Here is an 11,026-nt window from a genome sequence, read left to right on the forward strand (position 1 = left end):
TCTGTGGAGTAAAGTCAGCTCGAATCAGGTGCTCTGTAAGGGTGGAGCTGTGATTGGACTAGGGAGAGGCATAGTGGAGTCTGGGTCATAAGACTTCCTCTCTGGGAATGGGGACCGGGGAGAGGGAAGCTGTGAATTCTGGAAGTGATCTTTGAAGCGTGCAAGGTCTGCGTGAGAGAGAGCAACCCTCAAGGGGTTCCTATTGCAGGAGTGCAGTGCCAAGCTTACTGATGCATACACCAGTTGGCTTTGTTTCCAGGTAAACGCAGAGATGCCAGCTCTGGCTATCTTATCACAAGATACTTGGTGTTTTTCTTAAAGCCCCAGGTCTTGGAGTCATGTGATTAGATGAGAATCTCAGCTTTTGTTTGTTTGTTTATAAAGTCAGTTTCCAGCCCTCCTGACTGCAGAGAAAAGCTTGAGAACATGAATCCAAGTGCTGCCCAATGGCTCAGAAACCAAAGACAAGAAGACCCCAACATTTATGATTTTAAAAAGTCTCATGACTTTGGAGGAAATTGTCTTTTTTGGGGACCTGACTCATGATTTATGAACCCCTTTGGACTGGCCATTCTAGGCTGGAGACAAGTGAGACAGGCTCTCCCTGCACATTGGAGAGGTTTGAACAGGGGTTGGATGGGTCTGCTGGTGCTCTCGCTGGTGGTGACTCGTTTTGGATGGATTTTGCTGGTTTGGGCAGCTTAAGGGGCTAATATCTGAACAGGCACTTCAACCTCTTGAGGTCCCTTTCCAGCCTTACATTGCTGGGATTCTCTGTGAGCTGGAAGCCCTGGAGGATGGGGAACAATTTACCAAGGCTCCTGATGGATTCTCCATTACCGGCAATTTTAAAATTGAGACTGGCTGTTTCGCTAAAGGATCTGCACTAGGAATTATTTGGGGGAAGTTCTCATGGGGGAAACATACTGAATATGCAGCCCTCAGCTGTCCCCACTATCATGTGCGTCCAGTGCTAAGGGGGTGTCTACCCGAACTCCCTCTACGATGTCGCAGTAGTAAATTTTAAAGGGCTCCTGTTACCCTGCTTCTCTGCCCTCCTTGATTCCTGCCCTGTGAACTGCAGGCCCACGGAGATGGAATATTCCTATCAAGTTGCTTCTTGCCTAATACCAAACCCTCTGGGATGAGTATGTAGAGAACCCAGCAGGGAAGGACTATGCACATGCTTTCGCACACAGGACTCCTCCTGTGCCGTTGTGACCCCACTAGGTTGAGTGCAGTGACACTCTGCCAGGGAGAGGAGCTCCAGCATTCATTAATCAAACTCCATGGGTAGGCTTTATCTAAAGCTCTTCCTGCAAGGCCCCTTGCATGCCACTGGCTTGGAGCACTCCAGCCCCAGGAGACTTTGGAGACTCCGGGGGGAATGTCCTATGCTCTTCCTTTAATCCGTCTCAGGAAGAAGAAGGCTAAACTCACACATTCCCCCACTCCAGCTATTTCAGATGCCCCAGTTTTCCCCACTTCACCCCCTCACACCAGCCAGCGAGTCAGAGCCCCCCATCACTGTCTTGGTTTCCACCCTCAGGCAAATGCTGCCCAGTGTAATCTGCCTGCTGCCCTGGAGACATAGCTCAGGGCTCCCAGCTGGGCCCAGAGCAGAATCTAAGCCCTGGCTGCTAGCTGTGCCAAATCATCACCAGATTCTTCACTCTGCCTGAGTGCACCGCTCAGGAGAAGAGACCTGACCGCCTGGCTGAGGGTGGCCCTGTATCCCATGGGGGGAGGAAATGGGGCTGGAGAAGAGGAAGCAGGAACAAGGGGGGTGGAAGTGTCCCCCATGGCCAAAGCAAGTCTCTCCTCCTGCCCTCCAAGGAGTGGGGTGTGCTGCTGCTTCAATGTGGAGATCCAGTTGGCTCAAACCCGGGCCTCTTGCCTGCTGGGGTGGTGCCCTGAGCCCTGAGTCACGAGGCTGGAACAGGTTTTGTAAGATGCTCCTTCATCCCCTGAGCTCCCACTGTCACCGAAGCAACGCTTATTAAATATGCAAAGGCAGCCGCCAGGCTCCGACATCAAGTGCTGCTGCTGTGACAGGCAGGACTGGATCAACCGGGTTGGTGACCAGATCTGACTGATGGCATCTGTCCCCCTGCCCATCTCTGGCTCTCTCTGATTTCCCGCTGCTCAGAATCTCTCTCACGGTTCCTGTCTCGGGTGGGTTTTGTCTCCTGTGTTTTCTCTCTCACTCTTTCTCTCCCTGCCTGGGTGGAAGAGGAGGTAGGAAGGGCTGGTTGTCACAGTGACATGCCATAAGCACTGAGACACACCCAGGTGGCCAGGGACTGCTGTTCTCTGGATCAGACTGTGTAGCAGAAAGCAGCTAGAGGAAGGCTCTGACGTGTCAGTGTTCATCAGGTAATGGGACTGCTGGTTCAGAACTGCTAAACTAGAGCGAGCTGTAGGCTGAGAGCCTTCTGAGCTGCAGGGAAGGTCAGGGCGCCCTCCTCTGAAGTCTTTAGACATGTCTTCAAATGCACCAGCTTCCGTAAGTAGGTGCCTGATTGCCAACCAGCCAGGGATCCTCAGGAATCTGTACCTCTGTCTCCAGCCTTGTCAGTCTCTCTCTGGAACAGAACGAGGGACCGATTACTATGCTGTGTTTGTAGGCCTGTGCCATTCATGTGAGGGTAGCCCCGCGTGTGCAGGGGGCGCTGGTATGTCCCTCTGCTCCAAGATGCTGGCAGCTGAGCTAACAGTGGGAATCACCTTCTTCGATTTTCTAGGAAATGTATCTGAGAGGTGGGGATAGAATGAAAGCCAGTGAGCTAAGGGGAAGCTTGAGCACTGGGAAGCATTAAAGACTAATTAGCCTCAGGAGGAACGGGGCTGTTTCTGATGGCCAAACCAGCACCTTCCCAAAGTCCATGGCTGACCCCCTCTTGCACTGCCTAACATGGAGTTCTGTTTCCTTTCAGACTGAAGAGCTTCTTTGCCCAGATCTCCTCAGGATGGCAACAGGTGAGAGCTCCCTTTCCCTCAGCACATCTCCTTCTCTCCACCCGTCTGTCTCCATCTTACTGAGGCTACATCCAGTTGTCTAAGCCCATAGTAATGCGCCTGAGCCCCCAAGTGCAGATCCAGGGCATGGCGACGGGAGGGGAGGGATGCTTGATCCAGAGTTCTGGCTCAGGGACATCTCTCGTAACCATGCTCAGGTTCTGTTGTTGTGTTAGAAACCTTGTGTCCCTCTTTGCTTCTCTTCCTCTTTTCCGCTCATCTCCCTGCCAGCCCAGAACAGCAGAAATGCAAGGCTCATGCATGCTGTAAGGATCAGGAGCCGGAGAGAACTAAGCTCAAGCCAGGCACCTCCCTTGGACAATTGGTCCTGGCCGTCGGCATCCATGTGTGATCAGGGCTGGCGCTTCCATTGAGGTGAACTAGGCAATCGCCTAGGGCGCCAGGATTTTTGGGGGGTGGCATTTTGCTGAGGGGGGCGGCGGGCGGCTCTGGTGGACCTCCCGCAGTCGTGGCTGCAGAGGGTCCGTTGGTCCGTGGCTTCAGTGGCCCTCCCGCAGGCACGGTTGCGGCAGCTCCACCGGAGCCGCGGACCAACGGACCCTCAGCAGAAATGGCTGTGGCAGGTCCACTGGAGCCACGGGAGCGGCGTGTGGGGCGGCGAAATGGCCGTGCGCCTAGGGCACAAAAAACTCTAGCACCGGTCCTATATCCAATCCTTGCACTTGAGCCCAGTGTGAGGGATTGCAGCTGTCAGGGTGTTCCCCCCCACCCCTCTGGGTTTCACCTGGGTCTTTACCTGCTCTATCCCGAAGGCAGTGGGTTGCTTTCTGCTCTCACAGAATAACAGCCCTAGTGACTCACTGGACATGGCCCTGGGAGCTGCAGTACAGTCCCCACACTGTCCTGCCATAAGACCTCAACTCTGGCCTTCAGGGACTGTTTCTAGTGTTGAGAGGGGAGTTCAGTCTCCATAGCCCACAGTCACTTATGAAGGTGGTTTTTGTGAGGCCAACACTGGACTGAGAACCACTTAGCTCGTTTCTCCCAGGCCAAAGAAGAGTCATCAGATGATCAGGGAAGTGATTATTCCCCTTTATTCGGCACTGGTGAGGCCACATCTGGAGTACTGTGTCCAGTTTTGGTCCCCCCACTACAGAAAGGATGTGGACAAATTGGAGAGAGGGCAACAAAAATAATTAGGGGTTTGGGGCACATGACTTACGAGGAGAGGCTGAAGCAACTGGGGTAATTTAGTCTGCAGAAGAGAAGAGTGAGCGGGGATTTGATAGCAGCCTTCAACTACCTGAAGGGGGTTCCAAAGAGGATGGAGCTCGGCTATTCTCAGTGGTGGCAGATGCCAGAACAAGAAGCAATGGTCTCAAATTCCAGTGGGGGAAGTCTGGGTTGGATATTAGGAAAAACTATTTCACTAGGATGGTGGTGAAGCACTGGAATGGGTTACCTAGAGAAGAGGTGGAATCTCCATCCTTAGAGGTTTTAAGGCCTGGCTTGACAAAGCCCTGGCTGGGATGATTTAGTTGGGGTTGGTCCTGCTTTGAGCAGGAGGTCGGACTAGAACCTCCTGAGGTCCCTTCCAACCCTGATATTCTATGGTGACTTTGTTAGTACCAACCTGAGCCGGTGACAGGCTATACAACCTAGGACCAATCCCCGTCTGTACACCTCTGTCTTTGGTCACCCTTGCCATGGGGTCTGAATATATCCTTACAGCATTGCTAGTGGGTGGTGAAGGATTATCCCTGTTTGACAGGTGGGAACTGTGGCACAAAGGGAGTAAGGGATAACAATTTTCAAATATACCCCAGTCCCATTTTGAAACGTGTTGGCTTTCAGTGAGACTTGAGGCTACTATGTGCGGAAGCCACTTTGGGCTGGTCTACAGTGGGAACTTACATCAGCGTAGCTACGTCTCTTGGGGGTGTGAAAAATCCACACCCCCGAGAGATGCAGTTATACCAACCTCACCCCGATGTAGACATTGCTAGGAAGAATTCCCTGCATCGACCTAGCTACTGTCTCTTGAAGAGGCAGATTAGCTACAGCAATGGGAGAACACCCTCCCATCACTGTAGTGAGTGTCTGTGTTGTAGGATTTGAAGTGTAGACAAAACCTTTGAAAATGTGGGACTTAAGTTGCTAAGTCACTTGAGCATTTTTGCAAATGTTATCCATAGTGCAAATCTGTGACAGAGCCAGGAATTGAACCCCCATCCCCTAGCTCCCTGTGCAGTGCCTTAATCATCAAGCATCCTTCCGTCTATTCCCAGTTTTACTCCACTTCATGGAGAACATCCCCAGTGTCTCAGACAAAAACAACGAGGAGTCTGGAGGCACCTTAAAGACTAACAGATTTATTAAAGTATAAGCTTTTGTGGGTGAAAAACCCACTTATTCAGATGCATGGAGTGAAAATTACAGAAACAAGCATAAATATATATTGGCACACGAAGAGAAGGGAGTTACCTTACAAGTGGAGAACCAATGTTGAAGGCCAATTTAGTCAGGGTGTGTGTGGTACACTCCCAATAATTCATGAGGAAGTGTCAATACGAAGAGAGGGAAATTGCTTTTGTAGTGAGCCAACCACACCCAGTCTCTCAGTGTCTCAGACAGTGCTTGCAACCATGGCTCTGCCTCTCCCTGCATGAGCTCCTTGGCACAGGCAGATCTGATCTGCCAATGTGATCAGAAAGCACCTAACTGCCAAACGCTACCCTGTTCCCCATCTGCTTGGAGGTGTAATTTTAGAAGGCTGTAACCAGAAGACCTCTTATTCAGGGAACCGCAGACTTGGAGCCACAGCCAGCTCTGAGAACACCCTCCTTTATTTTTAGCACTTCTGCCTCGTCCCTGCAACACTCGAGACAGGCCTGTTCACCCAGCTTTGAAAATGTTCGTGTACTTAACTGTACGTGAGGAGAGGAGCTCTCTATCAGCTCCAGGCACTGGAATTAATGGTGACTTCAAATTAAATTGCCCACTCCCAGAATGGTTGTGACCCTGAGGGACCCTCTTGGTTGTAGAGCTGGGATGTTAGCCCAATGTGAATTGGGGGAGGGAGCAGCTGGGACACTGAGATTGCAACTTTTCTGAGAGGGTCAATGGTCTGTCGTTGTGTCTCTCTTGTCGCTCTGGCTTTTTGGAGGAGATTCTTTCCTGGGTGGGGATTTATAGCTGCGGCCAAATGCAAGTGAGCCAGCCTCCTGGTGCTAATCCAGGGTAATATTTGCTGTTGCGCTTTGCATGGGGGTCAGATTCTGCTCTCAGTCACACTGGTGTAAAGCTAGAGTAACTTTGTGCATAGGTTGAGGGAATCATCTAGGCCATAGACCTGACCACTTTTGGGCCAGGCCAAACCTGAGTGACACTAGAGCTCCCACCCACCAGGCTGCAACACCACATATTCAAATATGGAGGTAGGTGGGTGTGGGCTTATGAGCCGTGGCGGGGGGCTCGGCTACTGATGCAGGGGAGCACCTGAGAAGGGAAGAGAGGGCTAGGCAGGGGTGTAGCAGAAATATGTTATTCCCCCACTTTAAATGGTGCTCCGCAGCCGCTGACTGTATGTACTCCAGTGGAGTTACTCCAGGTTTATACTGGTGTAACTAGCAGCAGGATTTCACACAGAGAATTTAGTGGGCAGAGATGGTGGGCAGGGAAAAGGGTAATGTGTCTTGGAAATTGTGGGCATGTCAGGTGGTGGGCATGCCATGGAGAGTGGGCATATCTGAGATGATGGGCTTGTGCATGAGGTGGGCACAAAGGTTGTGATGGGGCAACTGGAGCAGGTGGGCAATCTGGAATTGGTGTGGCTGGCTCAGCAGAGCTGGTGGAGGTATTGTCTTGGGCAGATGGGAGGCAGTGAGATCTGCAAGGGGTCAGAGTTTGTGAAGCACCTGCCAAGCCGCAGACATGAGCCTCTGGGGAGGGAACGTGTCCCAGGAGAGAGGTGAATCACCCTTAGCTTTTGTAACGGTGTGGGCACTAAAGGGGGAGATGTCAATTGCCACAGGCTGAAGGAGCTTTTCCCCTCCCTAGAAGGAAGTGCCCGCTTGTTTCGTCCCACGGCCCATGCCTTCCGCAGTGGGCTGAGTCACTACCTCTCTATTTGGTTCCTTAGTCTGCTTGTCTCACTAGTGGCCCTCGGATTTTGAGCATACTGACAGTGGGCCAAATCCATTTCTGGTGTAGCTCCAGTGAACCAGCTGAGTTACACCAGGGATGAATTGGTCCTCTCTCTGGAGGCAGTGGGGCAGAGGCCAACAGGAAGCCATCCCCGCCCCCGAGCCCTGTTAGGTCACGAACTGGAGAATCAGAAGGAAGATGGATGCCACCTGGTGCCCTGCCTTGTGTGTCTGGGGAACCTGGGATTTCCTACCACTCTCTCCCCTGTCCTTAATATACACAGCAAAAGCTACAGCTCAGTGCTACAGGATGGGTCCTGGGTGGCATTGGTGTGGGCGCCACGTTATGGGGGCTCATGGCTGTAGGGTTGTGTGGTATAGGGCTGTTCCGTGAGAGGTTCTGCCGAGAGCTGGTGTCTGAGCCCATTTACACCAGCCCCCGATGTAGTCACTCCAGATTGACGCCGGCTGAGCTGAGATCAGAATCTTTGCCAACTGGCTTCTGTGATGTGGCTGAGGCTTGGCTCCTGCCGTATCCTAGTAACCGTCTCCCTGGCAATGTATGTTAGCTCTGACCACAAGGCTCCAGCCTGGCCCAGCCGAAGGGAGGCCGCTGGCTCAGGGACCAAAATGTGCTGAGTGGAAAGAGCTTGGCAAGAAGCGGGGGGAACAGAGGAGAGCAGGAGCCAGCGAGTCGGAGAGATGGGGACAGAGTGCTCCTGCCTGGCTACCTCAGTGGAAAAGGCTGGCAAAGGTACCCTGGGGGGCAATGTCCCCATAGCACCTGCCGTGAAGCCACCGCCAGCGGCCCACTGCTGACTATGTTCTGCTCCCATTTATCCCTGGGGAACTGGGGCTGGTTGCCAAGTCCCCTCCTCCAGGCAGATCCCCTGGAGATTTGGTCGAGAGGGATTTGTCCCGGCTTGATGGAGGTTTCCTTCCTGCAATTGCTTGCTTTCTCGCAGACTAACCCTCTTCTTTGCTTTTCCTTCTCCCACAGAGAAACTGAAGAACAGCAAAATCATCTTCGTGGTGGGTAAGTCGATGATGGGCTCAGTGAAAAGCTGAGGAGTAGTGAGCGGCACTCTCAATCCTGGCTCGGTTGCATAAAGCCGCATTCACTGAGCTCATTTGGGCGGTGATGTGGGACCCTGTCCTTCAAATTTTAAGCTGAAGTTTTCAAAGAGACCTGGGATTTCAGGGGCCCAACCTGAGATCTTGTAAACGGGCCTGATTTTCAGCCGGCAGGTGCTTGAAGCTTTCGGGTCATCAGGTGCCTTTAAGGTGTCCTAAGTTGCGCTCTAAAAATCACTAGCCATGTCTGCAAATGTTTGCTCTGGCCTCCAAGGGGAGGTCGTGTCTGTCACCCAAAACCAGACTGGACAGAATACGTGGGAGTGCACAATAGGAAGCGCCCTGCTGTGGCACCGAGCCGGAATAGAGGGCCTGTGGGTGCTTGCCGCCTTTGCTTTTGGTGTTCTTGGGGAGAGTGCCCTGAAGGCCTCTAGTTACCCCCAGATCAGGTACAGCACAGGGGAGAGCTTCCTCCACCTGCTGCCATTGCTTCCTTCCTCACCTGGAGGAGCCACATCCATTCAGTCAATTGCTTCTCTCTGCTGAGACTGTCCGATGCGTCGGACCCACAGGCCCCCCCCCCCACACACTTTTCACCTTGGCTACTGAGCAAAGTTAGGTGCTAAATGACTTTGTCATTCCCAGCTTGGGCTAGGTTTGAAGTGGCAGCTGAGCCATAGAGTTCAGGTGACATCCTGGGCAGCTGCTCTTCAAAGACACACTTGCACTTTGTGGGGGAAATGTGGATCTGTACCCTGTGGAAGCAGTTCTACTTGTATCTCTATTTGTCTCCCCGCCAGCCAACTTTTTTCACTAGTGCTCGTGACACAAAGACAGGAGCTTTCTGGCTTTGGGGTTCAGCTGCTGCCTGTTTTGCTTCACACTGATGGGATCATAATAATCTCCCCAGAGCTGGTTATGCTGCCTCAGGCAGAGGGCTCTGAGCCTAGCAGGAGCCCTGAAGTCCTTAGCTAAGGTCCCAGTTGAGTGCTAGTAAGTAAGAACAAAGAGGGGGATAAAACAGGGCTGTTCCTAAGTGGGATTTTTGCCTAGAAAGCACCTAAACTCTTTCCTCTTCCTCCTCCTCCTCCTGTGTTTTGAGTCTGTGCCTTGTCCTTGTGTGAACTGCAGGCGGGCCTGGCTCAGGAAAAGGGACACAATGTGAGAGGATTGTCCAGAAGTATGGCTACACCCACCTGTCCACTGGTGACCTCCTGAGAGCAGAGGTCAACTCTGGCTCGGAGAGAGGCAAGAAGCTCTCTGCCATCATGGAGAAGGGAAAGCTGGTGCCCCTGGTGAGTCTGGGCCATTTTTGCGGTAGGAGGAAGTGGATCTTAAAGTGTTATATCCTGGCACATTTCCAGCTTCCTGTGCTGGCGTGTGAGAAATCCCAATGCAGAGGCCATCTCAGGCTGCCCATTCTCCTGGCTGCAGTGCATTGTCGGGAACTGAAGCAGGTGCATGGAAGGGCTGCTGTTGGGATGCCTCGGTGGCTCATGGACCTGGCTTCTGAGGAGTCTGGTTGCTCCTGGCAGCTCCAGGGAGAAAGTGCTCTGGCAGCTGGGGAGGGGAGCAGGTTAAGGTATAAAATGGGGGTGGACAAGTTCCATGTCTGTGAGCGATGATACTCAGAGCCACGGTGAGCGGTTTCTGCTTGCTGTGCCTCCTCTGGCGAGACAGGAGCTGCACATGGTCCCTGGATCCTATAAAAGGGCAAACACTGATGCTCCTGTGGCTTTGCACTAAGAGGTGAGGCTGCCCATGGGGAAGGGGAGCCCAGTGGCTGCAGGAGGGGCCACCCACCCCAAGGGGAAGGAGAGCCCAGCAGCTGTAGGAGATTCTGCAAAGCTGCCAGGTAGCTGGAACTGAAACCGCCGTCCCTAACTCTGACCTGCATTTCCCCTCCCCCTAGGACACGGTGCTTGATATGCTGCGAGACGCCATGGTGGCCAAGGCAGATGTCTCCAAGGGGTTCCTGATTGACGGCTACCCCCGAGAGGTGAAGCAAGGCGAGGAGTTTGAGAAGAAGGTGAGGAAGGGGGTGGTAGTCTTGTCACAAACTCAGCGTCGTGGGGTTGCTCAGTGGCTGGATAAGGTGACCCTAGAAATGGGGCAGTGGTGGGGTCGATTCATTGGGGCAGACCATCTCCTCGGGGGGAGTTGAACCAAAGCCCCGTGTGATGCCAGGAGAAGCTCTGCTGCTGGAGGCACCATCTTTAGGTTGAGATGTCAAACCAAGCTCTGGATCACTGCTAGTTTTTGTAGAACAGATTTTGACCCTGGTGTCCTGGCCCAAGTTGAGTAATTTATGTTCTGCCTCCCCCAGTTACCCAGTCATGTTCAGTTGGGTGTCAGATTAGTCTTTACTTCCATCCTGAACTGCTGAGGTAGTGTTGCTGCGTACTGTTACATAGCTGTCAGGCTCCATCCTCCAGATGGCTGCAATGAGCCACTTAAACAGCCTGAAAGTGTTTGCAGTGAAAGGTTGTATATGATGGTATTGTTAGTGGGGTTAGAGCAGGAAGGCTGTTCCGTGTGCTGCCTGGGAGCAGGTTTTACTGTCTGCTCCAGGGAAATTGTAATCCTGCTAGTGCAGGCCTGGAGAGGCCGGGCATCAGGGGCTCCAGACATTTCGCCACCCCAAGCATGGATCTCGTGGTCCGCTAGTCTCGCGGCTTGGCGTGCTGGGGCCTGGAGCCGCCCCTGCCGGCAGGACCAGCACTAGAGTTTTTCGTGCCCTAGGTGCACGGCCATTTTGCCGCCCTGCGCACCGCTCCCGCGGAGGGTCCATTGGTCCGCAGCTCCGGTGAAGCTGCCGCAGCCGTGCC

The 11,026-nt window shown here is 53.1% G+C and overlaps 1 protein-coding gene across 6 annotated transcripts in view; it reads left to right on the forward strand.

Moving 5' to 3' along the window:
- The window catches only part of AK1 (adenylate kinase 1), a 39,996-nt gene that overhangs the window by 25,144 nt on the left and 3,826 nt on the right, over positions 1-11,026 (forward strand). For 4 of the 6 annotated variants that reach the window (XM_032797637.1, XM_032797636.1, XM_032797638.1 and 1 more), the window contains 4 exons: positions 2,937-2,979; positions 8,125-8,160; positions 9,330-9,493; positions 10,111-10,227. In XM_032797637.1, the coding sequence (XP_032653528.1) occupies positions 2,937-2,979; positions 8,125-8,160; positions 9,330-9,493; positions 10,111-10,227 (360 nt within the window). Of the gene's footprint in view, positions 1-2,188; positions 2,377-2,936; positions 2,980-7,702; positions 7,879-8,124; positions 8,161-9,329; positions 9,494-10,110; positions 10,228-11,026 lie in introns of those variants that run through there. The other 2 variants (XM_032797643.2, XM_032797640.2) reach the window with 2 other exon arrangements.

The sequence above is a fragment of the Chelonoidis abingdonii genome, chromosome 24 (genome assembly GCF_003597395.2).
Source record: "Chelonoidis abingdonii isolate Lonesome George chromosome 24, CheloAbing_2.0, whole genome shotgun sequence".
NCBI classification, from domain to species: domain Eukaryota; kingdom Metazoa; phylum Chordata; order Testudines; family Testudinidae; genus Chelonoidis; species Chelonoidis abingdonii.